Below are 18,130 nucleotides of genomic sequence, written 5' to 3' on the forward strand. Positions count from 1 at the left end.
GAGAGGGAGAGACAGAGTGAGATCCTCTGTCTTCCGGTTCACTCCCTAGATTCCAACATGGGGGGCCAGACTGGTCCAAAGCCAGAAGTTCTTTTGGGGTCTCTTTGTGGGTTCAGTGGCCCCAGGGTTTGGGCAATCCTCTGTTGCTTTCCCAGGTGCATTCGTAGGGAGCTGAAACAGAAGTGGAGCAGCTGACTCAAACCAGCACCCGGATGGGTGCCAGCTGTGGAGGCGGTGGCTTTGCTCGGTGTGCTGCAGCAGTGGCCCCTAACGTTATGTTTGGATTCTTAGCCATCCTGACGGATAGAGGTGATGCTTCACTTTAATTGAGGGCACGTGTGAGTTTTAGTCATTTCAGGTTTCTGTGTTCTTTTTACTCGCTGTGTGTTGAGCACTGTCCAGAGACCTTGCTGTCCCTTTAAAAGATGGCTGTGTAGGTTTCTTCTGCTTGTTGATGAATAGGATTCTAGGGTGTGCATTCATGGGTGAGTTGTCACAGGGCAGAACCGTGGGCTTTGGGATGCTGCCTCTAGGGTGGCAGTGTGTGTCTGCCAAGTGTAGAAGAGGCGCTGGTGCTTGGGGTCACCAGATATGTAGTTTTTGGTTTGTTTGTTTTGTTTTTTCTTTATGTCAAAAATACTTTAGTGTGCGTTTTTCTAGTTGTGGGCAGAATGATCCTGAGAACGGGGCTCTCCAGTAACAGTTTAGAAACATCTGTGTAGTAGCAAGCGCTGAGAAAGATACAAACCTGATAGAGGTGCCCCCTGAGGACTCGGCACAGCCACCTGGCCATGCTGTCTTCCATCACAGGCTGCAGCGCTTGGAAGGACAATTTATTCCATTTCTCATGGACTCGTGCTAACTGCTTGATGATGGGGATGCTGGCAGCCATTTCCCTTCAGGGAGGACGTCTGTTCCTGCAGCTTGCTGTCGCTTTGAGAGTCCCCCAGTGGCTCTCCTCTCAAAGCAGGCAAACTCAGGTTTCAGAGCCCCTCCTTGGCCCCTTAGCGCCATCCACTGTCTTCCCAAGGCATAGTCAGGACTCTGTGTGTGTGACAGCCATGGCACCCATCATCACATACGGAAATTACATCCAATTAAATCTCCTGAGTCTTTTTCACACCTCCTACATTTGTGCATTTTTTTTTGCACCCAAGTGTCCAAATAGCATTATTTCCTCTCTATTGCAATTCCAATCTGTTGATCTTTTTAGCTCTTGACTGTGTCATTCAGACTGTGTACCATCTCTCTTGGAAACTTCGTCCTTCTTGGATGAAAGAAACACCATTTCAGTCTGCTGTTGATGGAGGGATTGAGTGAAATGTTGATGCGTGCAGGTCCTCTCCTTGGGCGCTTCATAAGCCGACACTTTGGTGGGGCTATCAGACACTTACCAAGCTACTTACATGTAGTTCAGATTTCTTTACTCTGTCAACCAGAATCTAATGAGATTTTTAACAAGGCGCTGAATATGGAGTGTGTTTCATGCAATCAAGCCATTAAAAAAACAGAACAAGCAAACAAACAAAAAAACCCCACCGCTGAGTCCCAGGTTCTCCTGGCTATAGCCTCACCTTGCAATAGTACTTTCCTTCAGTCTCTGCTTTTGGCAGACCAGGTTGCTAAGGAACGGGTGTGGCACTTGGCCCTCACCTGGAGTAGGGAGAATTTTGCAGGGGTGCAGAGTTGGGAGGGTTCTTCCACAGGGAATCAGGACGTGGTGGTGAGATGGGGTGCACAGGTTTGAAGATTTCTTCTGGCAGGATGCTGGGACTGGTTCCACGGGGCTGAGGTGTGGGCTGCGGAGGGAGGTTCCGGTGGCTGAAATGGGGCTGAGGTCTGGGCTGCGGAGGGAGGTCCCGGTGGCTGAAATGGGGCTGAGGTCTGGGCTGCGGAGGGAGGTCCCGGTGGCTGAAATGGGGCTGAGGTCTGGGCTGCGGAGGGAGGTCCCGGTGGCTGAAATGGGGCTGAGGTCTGGGCTGCGGAGGGAGGTTCCGGTGGCTGAAATGGGGCTGAGGTCTGGGCTGCGGAGGGAGGTCCCGGTGGCTGAAATGGAGAAATCCCAAGTGCCAAGGATCCCTGCCTTGTTTAGGTCAGCATCACAGATGGCCCTGGTGAAAAAGTCAGGGATGCAGGAACTCCAGTGGGAGATGTTTTAGCTACTAGGCTAAACACCTGCCCCAAAGTTTCCCCATTGTTAATTGGCAGGTCAAGATCTAAGCAGTCCTTAGCTACTTTGTAGCACTGTTGCATTGTTCCCAGTATTTCCCTGGCATTGTATGAGGGCTTGGAGTTTTAGATGAAATTTAGATACTTGCCAGACATGGCTCTGGCAAGAACATTTTGCATGTTCAAATTACACCTAGTTTTTAATTTCTGTTCTCAGAGTCATCATCTGTGTAATGGAAATCCCTTCCATTCTTATGACTTGCCCTCCTTAACTGAATGTGTCAGGTGACCATGACTGCTGTGAGAGCAATGTGCACATACAGTGTAAACACATTCTCATTGACACATAAAGATAAAAAGCTTAACGTGAGTTGTGTCTGCTTACACTTCACACAGGCAGTTCTGCTCTAACCAACTCCAGTATCAGTGGTGTTTGTTGTCATAACACCATCTTCCTTTCCCCTCTCCTGACCGATTTTTTTTTTTTTTTTGGTGAGTTGCAGTCTACTTTAGGATAAAGTTTAGGGAAAACCTATCTCGTCCCTGGGTGCATATTGCTTCAGGCCCAGAAGGGCTGCAGATTGGGCAGCCATCGGAGGACCATGTGATCCTGGGAGGACCATCTCTGCCTTGTTATTCCGTTTTTTTTTTTTTTTTTTTTTTATTGGAAAGCCGGATATACAGAGAGGAGGAGAGACAGAGAGGAAGATCTTCCATCTGATGATTCACTGCCCAAGTGAGCTGCAATGGCCGGTGCGTGCCGATCCGAAGCTGGGAACCAGGAACCTCTTCTGGGTCTCCCACGCGGGTGCAGGGTCCCAAAGCTTTGGGCCGTCCTCGACTGCTTTCCCAGGCCACAAGCAGGGAGCTGGATGGGAAGTGGAGCTGCCGGGATTAGAACCGGCGTCCATATGGGATCCTGGGGCGTTCAAGGCGAGGACTTTAGCCGCTAGGCCATGCCGCTGGGCCCTGCCTTGTTATTCTTGTATCTGCTGTGTGTGTGTCAGGCATGGCTCCCATGGCTACTTTGTTCTCTGGTAGAGCAAAGATAAGATTAATACATAAATAGGAGATCCCATATCACAGTGCAGTGGTTAACCTGTGCTTGCAATGCTGCCTGGCATTCCCTGTCAGTCCTGGTTTGAATCCCAGCTACTCAGCTTCCCATCCTGCTTCCTGCTAAGGCACCTGAGAGGCAGCAGAAGACAGCCCGGTGTTTGGACTCTGGATTTGGTTTGGCTCAGCTCTGACTGTTGGAGCCATTAGAAGAGTGAACCAACAGGTGGAAGATCTCTGTTCCCTCTCTCTGTTGCTCAAACTTTCAAATTAGTTGTATATATCCCCCCGAACAAGAAAGAGTGGTTCAAAAGGCTTTATTGATACCACACTACAGGTGTGGGTCTAGAGGTGGGATAGAGTTAGGTAAGGTTGTTGAAGGTTTCTTCCTGGGGCAGTGGATCTCACAGGGTGGAGCCTACACCGGCAGAACCAGTGTGGAGGGGTGGCCCTAAGCAGAAGCACGCTGTCTTGCCAAGCCCTCCCCGAGGTTCTGAGGTGTGCAGATTCCAGTGCTGAGTCACGGGCAATAGGACGTTGGCCTCCTGTGTGCCCGTCTCAGTTTGCTTACTGTACTTGCTGCTGCCCTGGACTTCTCACCCTGGGGTGTGTGTGTCCTGAATGCCACAGGCTGCCTCCCAGGCCCTTCCTGGCAAGCCTCTCTTAGGGGTTTCCTCCAGATGAGGGATGGGGAAAGGGGACCCTCGGTGTCCTTTTCACTCCCTGGGGCCTCCCCGTGGATCTGTTAACTTTTATTTCATTTAATTTGCTACTTGCTGGAGAGGTGTTGCTGTGTCCCCCTTGTGTGAAATTCACTTACACATTAAACCTCTCCTAACCTCTGAAATGGTTTTGACTTTCAAGGAGCGGGAGTATCTGACTTAGGGTTTCTGCTCTACTGAATTATTGATTGCAAAGAATTCATTTTAAGAGGAGTCGAAGGACTATGGTAAACCGCTGGCAGAATTGGCATTGTGCATAACAAGCCCAGAGGCTTGGTGATGTTTGCCTTGTGCTGTAAGAACTGGAGGTGATGGCAGGTCCGTGGCTGTGTTTTTGCCTTTACCCCCTCAATTTCACTTCCCAATTTGTTTCCAACGATAAGCTAGGACTATCCCATCTTTGTAGTAATGAGTTGACTATGTTAGGAAACATTTTAATTGTGTGACTATCCTTTATGGTATTCTTGCAGGGTTATTAACAGAAGGATAATGGGTGATTAGCTAATTTTGCCCCTTGGTTTATGTTGCAACACTCTGGAGCAACAGAATGGGTGGGTCTTTGCCTCCGTGGTTAGTGATTCTAACAGTTCCTGCTGTTGACTATAAAACAACAGCTCTTACCTGACTGTCCTGTCAAGGGAAAGCAGCCGTATGCAGGTGAAGGAAGAAGCCAACTTAGAGACGGCAAGGGCAGGAGCTGGCAGCTTGTGCTCCAGGTTGCCCAGCAGCGTCCTGCTGTTGTCATTTCTGCAGACCCCCAGATTGTGTCTTACGTAGAACACACAATCACTTCTCTTCCCCGACACCAGATGCATGGCTTGGGGGAATTTTCTTGGCTTGGTGCTTCCCATGATCTCTTCCCGTCTTACCGCTTCTTAGGATTTATTTTCCAAACCCCTGAAGCAAGTTCATGCAATTCACTTTAGTTCTTAGAGCAGAGATTCTGTGTTTTGAGCTTTGAAAAAGTAACTAGGAGTTCTTTTGAAATCAGTGTTTGTCTACTTGGAGTGTATTATGTCAGTGGTGTCACTAGAAGTCAGTTCTGTCCCTGGTACCAAGCCACCACCCAGTGCTCCTGTATGCCACCCTCACCTCCAGCCTCTGTCGGTCCTGCCAGTGGGCTCTCTGGCTTGGGGATACTCTTGCCCTTCTCCCTGCTTCCTTCCACAGTGCTCTGTGAGCCAGCTTGGGATCTTGCCTTCCAAAGTTTTTGTCCCACCCCCCCACCCCCAGCTCTGGTGTTTTGAAGAGGGGGAAATGAGGCTTTGAAACTTCCTTTCAGTCACCCAGGCATAGCAGCACAGAGAGCGTCCCTTGCTGGTGAGGCACATCCGACTCTCTTTCCCGTCTAGGGCTTCTGCTTTCTGAACGCTGTGTTATCATTTGCAGCCCAGCTTTGTGTTCTTTTTTTTCCTGTCTCACTCACAGAGCGTCCTGGGGACCAGCAGCGTCAGTCACAGAATCCAGTACAGCTGGTGGCTGCTCCTGGCTTCAGCACTGGTGGCTTGGGCTTGTCTCCTTTTCCGGAACACGTGGGCAGTTCCTTCCGACTTTGTTTCTTTTCTTCTGTAAGTGGGGGGAAAGTGTGAAAGACGGAGACTGCCCTTTCATTTGAAGGAACTACCGCTTGCCGCGCTGTGGAGCAGGGCTTCCGTTAACGGGGTGCTATGTGCTGGCCAAGCAGAGGAGCCAGTTTGCCTGCCTCCGGCGTTTATGTTGGAAACAAAGTGCAGCCACTGCAACTGTGTGTCTTGGTGCCCATCCTCTGGGTACCAGTGTGAGCTCTTGGAAATGGTAGCAGACTAACACTGTATCATATAGTTGAATGTAGATTGCATTCAAATACTGCTCTGTAAAAGCTTGTTATTTAAGAGCAAATTCTTACACTTCACTTTTAATAGTAAAGGATGACCAAGTTTTCCGGTCCGGTGTAGCAAAATAGTCCTAGGACTCCCTAACTCTCCCTCTACCCCCTAAGCCTCAGGACCCTCAGTTCTAGCGATGTTGGTTCAATGACCAGAGCTGGGTGAGGAGGGGAGGGACAAGTGAGAGATGGGGAAATATGGAGACGGAGCTAAGGGAGACAGCTTGGGGTATTGGAAACTAAGGGGTATTTTCTTCTTTGAGATTCATGTTTTTGAAAGGTGCAGATAAGTCTTCCACCTACTGATTCACTTCACAGATGGCCACAATGGCCAGAGCTGGGCTAGAGTGAAGCCAGGAGCTTCTTCTGGATCTCCCGTGTGGTTGCAGGGGTACAAATACTTAGGCTATCCTCCACTGTTTTCCCAGGCACATTAGCAGGGAGCTGGAACAGAAGTGGAACAGCTGGAACGTGGACCGGCACCCATTTTAGATACCTGTGTGGCAGGTATTGGCTCAACCTACTAAACCCCAGTGCCGGCCCCTGGGCAGAGCTTTGAGAAGGGAACCTCAGCATCAAGAGCCCCATGGCAGGGCAATGAGGCGGATCAGAGAATTTCACTCTTCATAGTGGGTCCCATTCACCACTCTGCAGCTGCCTGCCACTGCCAGGGTTGGACCAGGCTGAAGCCAAGAGCTCAGTTCAGGTCTCCCCTGCGGAGGGAGGGAAGGGACCCATGACCTTTGCCTCCCAGATGGGTGCGAAAGGGAAGCTGGAGGTGAAAACAGAGCTGCACTTGAACCCAGATATTCTGATAAGAGATGTGCATTTCCCAAGTGGAATCTTAATTGTTAGACCAAGCATGCTTTATGGCATGGTTTGGAAAGCTTTATTTTCATTTTTAAAGACTTATTTGAAAGGCAGAGTGAGAGAGAGACACACACACAGATTGAGGTATTTTCCATCTGCAAGTTTTCTCCCCAAATGGATGCCACAGTTGGGGTTGTGCTAGGTGAAAGCCAGAAATCAAGAACTCCATCTGGGTCTCCTTTATTGGTGGCAGAGACCCAAGTACTTGGCCGTTCATCATTGCTTTTCCAGGTGCATTAGCAGGGGCTGGATCCAGCCGGGACTAGAATCACCAGTCTCAGGGTATGTGACACTGCAAGCGCCAGGCTACCCTGTGTACCGCCAGGCAGGTCCCTAAGAAGCTCTGACGGGCCTGGACATCATTCAGTCTAGGCTCATCACCAAGGGTTCCCTGTTTTTATTTTTGGTTTTGGTATATGAATAGAACTTTTAGAAATAAACCAAGGTCTTCCAGAATTGAGGGAATTTTGTCAAAAGCCTTTGAAATCTACAGGTGTATTGGCCCAGCCATTTGGCTTATAGGGGTTCATCCTAAGAAATGGTCCTGGTTGCCCAGCCGTTTGGCTTATAGGGGTTCACCCTGAGAAACGGTCCTGGTTGGCCCAGCCGTTTGACTTATAGGGGTTCACCCTGAGAAACGGTCCTGGTTATCTGGAGAGTGGTCACGGTAGCATTGCTTATGATACATAAAATGGGAGGCAGCTGAAATGGCCACAATGGGGAGTTGATTAACAGAAAGTTACCTCTTTTAGGTGATGGTGTTAGTAGAGTGCTTATTGGCTTGGTAAAATGTTCATGTGTATTTATAGTGAATATTATGTATTGTCTGGCTTGGTTTACCTTAAAATTGATGAAGAAAGGATAAGTAGCATTAGTAGCTAACAATTACCTTTGGATGTTAGCTCATTGACTATAGTTTTGCTGTCCACCTTCGTATGGGAAACCTGCCTCCCAGGATAGTCAGAATTGTATGATGCTTCTATTCCTAAAACGTCATTCTCTTTTTTAACCTGTTAAGTTGCTGTTGGTATCCCCATTCATGCTCCGCCGGGAAGTACTCTGCCGGGTTGTGGCTGGGAAGGTGGCGGCTCGTGCTTTAGGGTTCTCCTTTTCTGGTTCCACTGGCTTTTGCCCAGTGTAGACTGTTGCTTGTCATCCTGGCCAGGTGCGGTGGGCCCTGGGTTTGTGATCAGGTAGTGGAAACCAGTGTTAGGTGTCAGAAGAAGGGCCAGCCAGGGCTCCTTGGTGGGGTCAGCTGGCCTGGGTAGCACCTTCACGTGTGGGCCACTGGCACCTGGGCCCTAACCTTGAGTATGAATGTTTACAGGGCCCTCGCCTCGTGTGGCTGCTGGGAGAGTTGCCCAGTGCTTGGCTCTGCCTTGCAGCTCACTGGTCAGCTGTCCAGAGGTCACCCTGCAGCCCACACACCTCAAGTGAGTCTAATGAAGACCTGAGCCTTCATTTTCTCATGATGATGGTTGAAGGGCACTGAGGTGGGCTGAAGAACAGCCTTTGGGGGTGGTTTCCTGTTTACTAAGACCTGTGTTTCCCTTGTCCCCTTGCCTCCTGCAGTCTGCGGGCCAGGCATCGACATCCGCAATGACTTCCAGCAGCTGAAGCGCCTGGAGAACTGCACGGTGATCGAGGGCTTCCTGCACATCCTGCTCATCTCCAAGGCCGAGGACTACCGCAACTACCGCTTCCCCAAGCTCACCGTCATCACCGAGTACCTGCTGCTCTTCCGTGTGGCCGGCCTCGAGAGCCTGGGAGACCTCTTCCCAAACCTCACGGTCATCCGCGGCTGGAAGCTCTTCTACAACTATGCCCTGGTCATCTTCGAGATGACTAACCTTAAGGACATAGGGCTGCATAACCTGCGGAACATCACCCGGGGCGCCATCAGGATCGAGAAGAATGCCGACCTCTGCTTCCTCTCCACGGTGGACTGGTCGCTCATCCTGGACGCTGTGCCCAACAACTACATTGTGGGGAACAAGCCCCCGAAGGAGTGTGGGGACCTGTGTCCGGGGGTCCTGGAGGGGAAGCCAACGTGCGAGAAGACCGCCATCAATAACGAATACAACTACCGCTGCTGGACCGCCAACCGATGCCAGAAAAGTAAGTGCACCACTGGCTGCTGCTTTGCCAGTCTATTCTGCCTCCTCCTCCTCCTCTCGCCCTGCCCTCCCTCCTCTCCCTCCTCTCCCTCCTCTTTGCTCCTCCATCTTCCTCAGAACACACCTGCTCCCCTTGTCACATTTCGGTCTGCCGAGTAGAAGAGGCTCCTGGCGGGGTCTTGGTTGGCTGTCTTTTGTATCTAAGGACTCTTGGGGCGCAGAATTGAGGCCTTTCTGGTGTCCCTCAGGTCTGTTCAAATCCCATATCGGGAATGTTCCGCCACGCTGTGTGCCTGGAGCTTGTTGACCGTGCATTTTGCATTTCTGGTTATACCCGGCAGTCCCTAAACCTCAGCAGTCAGGGGCCTTTGTTGTGTGGCGGGTCAATGAATGCACTTGGAATATGGCGTGATACAGGAGGAGCGAAGACTTGTTTCACAGGCACAGTGCTTGGATGTGCAGGTTTACTGGGGGAGGTGGTGAGGGGACGGAGTCCAGCTGGGAAGCACTTACACCTGTTTCCCCAGGAAATTTCGGCTTCACTGGGTCTGTGTAGCAGGGTGCCTTCTTAACCCCCCTGGCTTCTGTTATCTTCGATGCCTGAATAGTGTGTGAAATCACCTGCCGAAGGGACACTGCACATTGGGCACTGACTTTGGGTCAAAGTGGTGGTCTTTTGAGGCCTTTTGTTCTCAGTGTGCTGGCTGTCACCCTTGAAATACAAGGAGCCCTTATCTGACGGGGTCCACCTCTTCGGAGCTGGGTTGTTTGGTACTAGAATCTGACTTTGGGCCTTCGCCTCATGGAACTTGGCAATGTTTAGGTCTGAGGGCCAGCAGGGCTGTGCCCTCACTGGCTAGAAGTCCGTGTGTAAGCTATAAATAGCTGGTATTTTGTGATTGGCCCAGTTAAAGACCCAGGGAGCCCACCTACTCTAGTCAAGAGGAGCCAGAAACCCCGAGTCGGTGGAGCTGGTGGGCTTGCTCATGCCGGGAGTGCATGGACTCAACAGCCTGCAGGTGGGTCGCCGGCATGCTGCCGCTATAGTCAGGGCCGAGCCCGTAGCAGAGTGCTGCTTCGCAGACGCATGGAACACTTGCTCACTCGGGGTCTTGTCATGGGTATGGATGTGTGGTGAGTCTGGGCAGGGTCTCCCTGGTTGCAGCCAGCACCTTGAGGAGCAGAGAGCTGGATCCGGCCCGTTGCTAATTCACTATTAGCCAGAGTTGACATTGAGCAAGATGCTGGGGTCACTTTTGTGATTCATGAAAACTGCACCCTACCCTGAGATTACCCACTGGTTGAGGCGGAGTGAAGTGTAGTTCTAATGCCAAGTTGACATTTTAAAAATGTGTGCTTGGAAGTAAAAAGAACACATTGTGGGGTAACGGAAATGCTGGGTGGGTTGGTGAGGGTCTCCAGCAAACCTGGATGAGCCCACCCCTCTGGATGGGGGGTAGTTGGATGTCTTTAGGACTTTGTTTTTAAAAAGATGTATTTATTTTTATTTGAAGGGCAGAGTTGCATAGAGAAAGAGGGCCGAAGGAAGGAGAGGGGAGAGATATCCCGGGTGCGGCTTCGCTCCTCAGATGGCTGCAGCGCCCGGAGCTGGTCTGGTCTGCAGCCAAGAGCCTGGAGCTTCCCCTAGGTTTCCCAGATGGGTGCAAGGTACGGGGTGGGAATCATCTGAGCCATTCTCTACTGCTGTCCCAGGCACGTTAGCAGGGAGCTGGATTGGAAGTGGAGCAGCTGGGACTTAACTGTTGCCCATGTGGGATGGCAGCATTGCAAGCAGCAGCTCTACTTGACATACCACTGCACCAGCCCACCTTGGGACGTTCTTAGGGCAGCCCTCCATGATTCCCTCGTGGTGATCAAATAGGCGCATGCAGGTGTATTTGAAAACTCAAAATTTGTGTGCAGACGGGATGCTATTTGAAAGTCATGAGGTGGGCTGTACCTTGCTCAGTGACCCAAGAGTTAATTCATTCGGTGAATTCCCTACTGTTATCTGCCTGAGGCAGCGGTGAGGTCTGAGTTCTGAGCTCATTCTCAGAGCAGTGGCTGAACATGTACATGCAACTTAGCCTGCCTGGGCCTCAGTGTCCTCATCTGCAGAGTGGGCTCAGTCCTGCCTTCCTCAAGGGTTTGTTGGAAGATTAGAAGGAGAAAGAGCAGAAGAGCCCTGGGGAAGGGCAGGCTTAGACTCGGGGACCTAGTCCTGCTAGGCAGCAGCCTCAGCGTTGCTCTAACGTCTGGATCCCACAGTGGAGGACGTGTTTATGGGGTCGTCCCATTTCGCTGGCCCTGAGCACCCAAGTGCATCTGTGCTCTGGGGAGGTTGCCCAGTTCAGTCGGAATCTGGTCAGACCTACACTATCCACCGTGGAGGCCACAGGCCCCACTTGCCTTCATGAGGCCTTGAGCTGTGGCCTGTTAGAAGGGAGATCTGTGATCCTAGAAAATACATGCTGGGTTTCAAAGATGTAGCATTGGGAAAAAAATCTTGTAAAATATCTCATTCATTATTTTTGAATCAATTACGTGTTGACACGTATAACATTTCAGACGCGTTAGACTCAGCAGAGTGTCCTATTAAATTCAGCTGTGACTTTTTACTTCCCAACACAGCTGACAGCACTGGGAGCTGTGGGTGTGTTCTGTTTTGCCCAGAGGGCGTTGCTGTAGAGGTCCCTTCCAGCACCTGGGCTGCTCCCCTTCCAGTCTCTCTAGTCCCTGGCTGCTGCACCTCCTTCACCTGGACACGCAGCAGCTATTTCAGGAGGCAGGTTCAGGGCAGTGGGTCGGCCATCTGCCATCCGCAGAGGCTGGCATAATATTAAGATGGCTGTTGGGGAAGATGAAGCATAGAAGAACTCTGGCTGTCCTTCCACTGAGTGCTGGAGGAGCAGGAAGAGCCTCTGGACAGAAGGCTTGGAGTGTGTGTGTGTGTGTGTAGCTCTCAGCCTAGTTGGGAGATGGTCAGCTGTGGGTACCCACGTTCCCTTTCTCTTGACCTTCCTGTAGCCTTCTGCAGGGAATGGCAATGTGGTAGACGGCACTGTGGAGCAAAGTCCCACTCTGAGGTGTGCCTGCACACTTATGTGTGTGTCTCCTCTCATGGTTGGAGGGGAGATTTTATATAGCCTTCAGTTGTTCCTGACACATGCTTGGCCCTTCAAAGACTTACACATGGCTCAGTCCTCTCCGAAGGAACCTAACTGGTGCCTTCTGACATTTGATGAACTCGGCCCCTTCTCTCTTTGGCTTGTTTGAATCTCTTTCAATCTCTCAGTCTCTCTCTCTCTCTCAGAGAGCTGCATAGAGAAAACGGATACATGCATGACATCTTTCATCTGCTGGTTCACTTCTCTGCCATTGCTGGGGCTGGACCAGGCTGAAGCCAGGAACCAAAGCTCCTTGGCAGGAGCCCTGCCACTCACCTGGTTGAGCTCCGCCTTCCCTGCGCTGTCCAGGAACCCCAGGGCTGTGCCAAGTTACAGACCTGTCTCCCAGCCCTCGGCTGATTTGCCCCATTTCCAGGCTGTGCCATCATCCATGCAGGAGCGTAGCATCTGCTGTCCCAGGATCTCACTGTGCAGGAGACACAGTGACCATGAGTGGAGATGGGACTGTTGTGGCCATCCTTCACCCAGTGTCAGGGTTGTAAAATGGGGGTGTTCCCTAAGCAGTCGCTGCATGATTGCTGCCAAGTAGATTGTGACCCTGGATCACCCCCACTTGTCGAGCAAACAGGATCCAGCTCAAGGGGTGTTCTCTCCTCTTGTACCTTTAGCAGAAGGGGTCAGGGCCAAAGGTGTGCTAGGAGGGGCTGGGAGCATCCTCCCAGGTGTCCCTGCTCACTGCTGGCTGGCCACAGCCCCTTGTATTGACAACAGAAAAGCACTTCTCTCCCTCTTCCTGATGGGAGACAGGTGGTGTCAGAAGTTCTTCTTGAAGTTTTTCCTGCTGCTTGTCCAGCAGCCCTGGGTAGGGCGGCACTGGCTTCTGCAGAAGTACCGCTTTTGCCTCTTTCCCACGGCTGGGTGTGTGGGGCTAGCCAGGTCCGGGTGGAGGACTTGTCAGCATCTGCTGACTCGAGGAAGCCATGATTTCTGCTGTGAGCCCCCACTCCCCTCATGGGCAATATATGCATTTAGAGATTTATTATTTATTTTTGAAAGACAGAGTTAGAGAGAAAGAGATTTTCATCCACTGGTTCACTACCCAGAAGTCCGCAGCAACCAGGGCTAGACCAGGCTAAACCCAGGAACTCGGCGCTTCATCCAGGCCTCCCCTGTGGATGTAGGAACCCAAAAATTTGGGCCTTCTTGCACTACTTTCCCAGGCTTGTCAGCAGGGAGCTGGATTGGAAGTGGAGCAGTTTGGGATAATAGCACTACAGGTGGTGACTTATGTGGCTAAGCTATAGCACTGCCTCCAGTAGATAGCATTTTTGATTGAACTTTTTGAACTTATACTACCTGGGCGGCCTGGGCTGTTTCTGTTAAACGCTGTAGTATATGGTACCAGGCTGTGACCCCTTCAGCCACTGCCCCTCCAGAATGCAAGCTGAGTCCTGATAAGGACCTGGAGGGACAGATGGGCCTGTGACCTTAGAAGGGAAAAAGCCTTGGAGCTGGCCGGCGTGGCTGTGTCTTATTGGTGGGTGCTGGCCCTGCTGCCCTGGGAGGCCCCTGCTCGGTCAGCTGCTCGGTGTGGGTGGGGGTGATCTTTATTTAGCAAGGGGCCATGAGTCCCTGCGCCTCACTGTCCTGCCTTTCATAGTCAGACTTGGAGGTCATCTTCTGTGCTCCCTCATGGGCCACGCCTGTTCCCAGGATGCCCTTGTTTCTGGGGGCATCACTCAGCTGACCTCCCCCCTCTCTGATGGCCTGTGCCTGGTTCCTGAGGAAGACTTTGCTGTTGGCTGATTGTCACTCACCTGATTACGGTGTTATTCTCCTCCTTTGGAAGATATTGTTAGATCAGGATCTCCTGTCTGGGATCAGAAAGGCTCTTCACTGGCTTTTGGCTTGAGTTGCGCTTCTAGGTGTTGGGGCTGTCTGTGGTTCCCCCAAGTGACCTGGGGGAGCATGCTGTGCCACCTTCCTGGTTTCCTCTAACTCAGGAAGCCACTTTCACATTCTGAGTGTGTGGGCACATGGGTCGTCTTGGACATGCGTGGAGGAGTTCACATGTAAGCTCGGCTGGCCGTGAAGCTAGAAGTCACCCTTGGAGACACCTTGCAGCATGTGGTATGCGCATAACCTGGACTGCTGAAGGAGGGGTTGTCTGGACCCCATGCCAGGGTGCAGCGGTCCCCTTACTCATAGGTTGTGTCAGCCACGGTGTCCCTTGGGAGGCAGAGGGAGAGAAGCTGGGGTGTTTGTGACACACATGCTGTTACACGGCACAGGCTGTTGGAATTGTGTTTTAGGTCAAAGCAACATCATCAGCCAGACCCTTCAGCCTGTGCCTGGAAGGTCTGTGCTGTCCGGCCATGTGCCCACAGTGCCCATGCTCCCTGCTCCCTTTGATGTGGTGCATACAGGCAAGGTACCCAGCCTTGCTGGTGCTCAGAATTCATCCTGGAGCTCTCTGTTCACCGTGCAGGGCATGATCTTCCATCCGCTGGTTCACTTTCCAAGTGGCTACAACAGCTACGGCTGCGCCAGACTGAAGCCAAGAGCCTGGAGCCCCACCTAGGTCTTCCATGTGGGTGACAGATGCCAAAAATAATCATCCACCCTCTGCTTTCCCGGGTGCGTTAGCAGGGAGTTGGTTTGAAATGAAGCATTTGGACTTGAGCTGGCACTCAATATGGAATGCCAGTGTTGTGCGTGCTGGCTCAACCCAGTGTTCCACAATACCAGCCTATGATTAGCATGTTAATTGTGAGGCTAGATGCCCATCCCAAGGGGTGTACATTTTTAAAGTGACATTTCTGAGGCTGGAGTGTGGTATAGCATGTAAAGCTGCCATTGGCGATGCCAACATCCCACATGGATGCCAATTCGTGTCCTGGTCGTTCCACTTTCAATCCTAATGGTCTGTGAAAACCAGCAGGAGATAGCTTAAGTGTCTGGCCTTCCAGCACCTCCACGAGTGGCAGAAGGAACTGGTTTCAGTCTGGCTTGGCCCTGCATGTTGTGGCTATCTGATGAGTGAACTAGCAGTTGAAAGACCTCTCTGTCAAATGAATTAATCTTTTTAAATGAGTAGACGGTCCTGTATGGACGAGGGGTGTCCTTTTCAAAGCTGTAAGAACAGCCAGTCGTCAGGGTGCTGCCACCTTTTTGCCTCAGGTATCTCTGCTTATCTCAGTTCCCAGCAGGGACACACGTGAGGAGGACACATTGGAAGGCATGGACAGGTCTCTTAGCACATGCTAGGCTCCTGGTAAATGGTAGTCGCTACTGCTCTTTCTTAACAGTTGAGCTAAGAGCTGCATTCTGAGGCCGTCTGAGATTCTGAAGGTGCATCGACTATATGTTTGAAGGCAGGGTGGACGGCATACGTTTACCGCCGTGTCTGAAGTCATCTTTACTGCTCTGTCAGTGATCATACAGAGCGGGGCAAAGTGCAGGAGTGGCTCCTGCGCATTTAATTGGAGTTGTTCATACTGCTTTGTGTGTCCTGATGACCTGTATCTTTGCAGAGCGTTGTGGGGAGGGGATATGTGTCAGTGTCAGGACAATTCTGTAACTGCAAATAAGCTGGTGTCTATTTGATATCAGACTATGGACTTGTTCTGCTTGCAATCTTGGTCTTTGGGAGAATCTAGGAAATATTAACAGATTCTTGTTTTATACTGACATTAAACATCATCCTTGTTAACTCTGTGTGTGTGTGTGTGTGTGTGTGTGTGTGTGTGTGTGAGTGGAGAGTAGCAAAGTGGTTGCAGAGTAGGCACACTTGCTTAAGCTAAGAAGGATGTACGTTTTTATTTCTGACAAGCGCAAGCCTCCTGTGGCACAGGGAGCTAGCCACCCGCTCCAGGCCTGGGCGCACACCTGCTTTGCTGTTTCTTGAGTTAGGTGAGCTGTGGGTGCATGCATACATGCTTGCGTGAGCCTGTGTGTGTGCATGTGTTCATGTTTGTCGGTGCACACGCATGCGTGTGTGTGGCTTTCCTCACCCACTCAGCCCCCTCTCCTCTCCTGTTCTCTCCCGCCCACCACAGGAAGCAAACCGTGGCTTTCTGTGCCTCCTCAGCTCCTCTTTCTGTGCAGGGAGACCAGGTGGGTGGGAAACGCTGAGCAGGAATGCCAAGCCCTCTTCCAGAAGCCAGGCTTCTGTTTCATCTCGTTACTGAGCAGAAGTTGCTTTTTGTTTCCTTGCCTTGGTCACCAACCAGCACCTAGTCCTGTCCTCACTCTTGCTGCCGCTTCGCATCGAATCCCTGTGGATGGGAGCGGAGATGCTAGGTTGAAGGACCTCTGGTTGCTCGGCACGTGCCTTTGCCTTGTTAGGCTGTGAGACAGGCCTAACCTGCAGCTGCCTCCAGTCGGATTTTCCATGTCCTAATGAAACATTTGGGTAGAGTGGCCCAGCGCTGTTCACAGGAGATGTCCCAAGGCCCCCAGAGGGGATGTCTGAGCCCACAACCAGCTGCAAATAGCTGAGGTGTTTTTTGTAACTACACATTCCTGTGATGGAGTTTAGTTTGTAAATTAGACACAGGTAGAGCTTAATAATGATCATTTCTAGTAGGATAGTTACAACAATATACTGTGATAAAATTGCAGGTACCACTGCTGTCATACTCCGGGGTCACTGCTAGGTAAGATCAGGGTGGCTTGAATTCACACACTGAGTTTGGTCTCATAATGAGACACATAGCTGCTTGCTGACTGGCAGGTAGCGACTGCAGTGTGGAGTCCCTGCACAAGGGGATGATTCGATCCTGGGTACAGTATCGTGAGATGGGGAGACATTCCATCATGCTACTCAGAGAAGTGTGAAATTTAAAACTAAGAAATTATTTTTGTGGAGAAGTGTGGGGTTTGTGGCTGCAGAGTTTGAAGAATGCTTTTTTAAAAGGTGAATTTTTGTGTGAAAGGCAGAATTACAGAGCTAGAGGGGGAGACAGAGATCTTACCTCTGCTGGTTCATGCCCCAGTGGCCTCAACAGCTGGATTTGCCAGTCTGAAGCCAGGAACTCCTGGATCTCCCATGCAGATGCAAAGGTCTAAGCAATTGGGCCGTCCTCCACTCCTTTCTCAGACACATTAGCAGGAAGCTGGATCAGAAGTGGAGCAGCTGGGACTTGAACTGCTGTTGTGAGGGGAGGCTGGGGGTATGCCTCAGCTAGCGTGAAGAAAGAGTGGTTGGAGAATCAGTTGAAAGCAGGAAACTCAGGTAAGATTTGTGTTAAGTCCCTTCCTTTGAAGTGATTTTTTTTTCCTGGTCTGGTTTTTGCAATTACCAAAGTGAATTAATCATAAGCACTTGTGAGGAAGCCGATATAACTTGATTATGTGGAATGAATGTAAATTTAGTGAAATATTTTTCGGCTCCAGTCAGCTTTTCCTCGTCCAGAACCCGAGCAACCTTGCGCTAGCCCAGCAAGGGTTACTTCTGCTGTGGCCGGCAGTCGCTGTGTTCTGTTCTGTGCTGCCTCTGCAGAGCCGGAACTGTGACGTGTTGAAATCCTGCTTCCACGGCTTGGGAGCTGGGTGTGTGTTGCTGCGTGCTTGGTCGCAAGCAGCATGGTGCCCATGGTGAGTTTCACCTGCAGCTGCTCTGAGCCCTGCTGGGTCTGCTCTGTGCTGAGCTGTCCGTGGTTCTGCTCCTTCCCCAGGCCTGCAGCCTCCTGTCCTCCCAGAATCTTGAACTTGTATGCCCTGATCAGATCTTTAGGTCAACCTCACAGATAGTGGGAGGCCCCTGAAATCAGTCAGTCTCCCTCCCTCCCTCCCTCTGGGCAGTGAGCCAGTAGATGGGAAATTTGTTTCTCTGATTGTCTCTAACTCTGCCCTTCAAATAAATACATGAAGCGTTTATTAAAAAGAATGTCCACACTTGCTAAGGACTGTCTGCCCAGGTCTGTCCATATGACGCTCAGGTTGTGAATGGGTTGTACGGAGAGGTTGCCAAACGTGTGGAGTATGGCGTATACTGTTGCGTACAGCAGAGTTCTGAGGGGGTGGCTTAGGGCCCAGGCCAGCCTGCCCCTAGCCTTTTGGCCTAAAATCTACTGACTTCATTTTGAGATGAAACATGAAGATGTTTGAGTTTTTTCTAACTTTTTTAAGCTGTTGGGAGCGTGCTCGGGAGCAGGTCTTCCACCTGTGCTGTCAGAAGCCTCTCTGTGTGCTCTTGACCTG

The 18,130-nt window shown here is 51.1% G+C and overlaps 1 protein-coding gene across 1 annotated transcript in view; it reads left to right on the forward strand.

Annotated features, from left to right (window-relative positions):
• IGF1R (insulin like growth factor 1 receptor) overlaps positions 1-18,130 on the forward strand; it is a 208,551-nt gene that overhangs the window by 28,753 nt on the left and 161,668 nt on the right. The window contains exon 2 of the mRNA XM_058666588.1: positions 8,254-8,799. Within this exon, the coding sequence (XP_058522571.1) occupies positions 8,254-8,799 (546 nt within the window). The remainder of the gene's footprint in view (positions 1-8,253; positions 8,800-18,130) is intronic.

The sequence above is a fragment of the Ochotona princeps genome, chromosome 6 (assembly GCF_030435755.1).
Source record: "Ochotona princeps isolate mOchPri1 chromosome 6, mOchPri1.hap1, whole genome shotgun sequence".
Lineage (NCBI taxonomy): Eukaryota > Metazoa > Chordata > Mammalia > Lagomorpha > Ochotonidae > Ochotona > Ochotona princeps.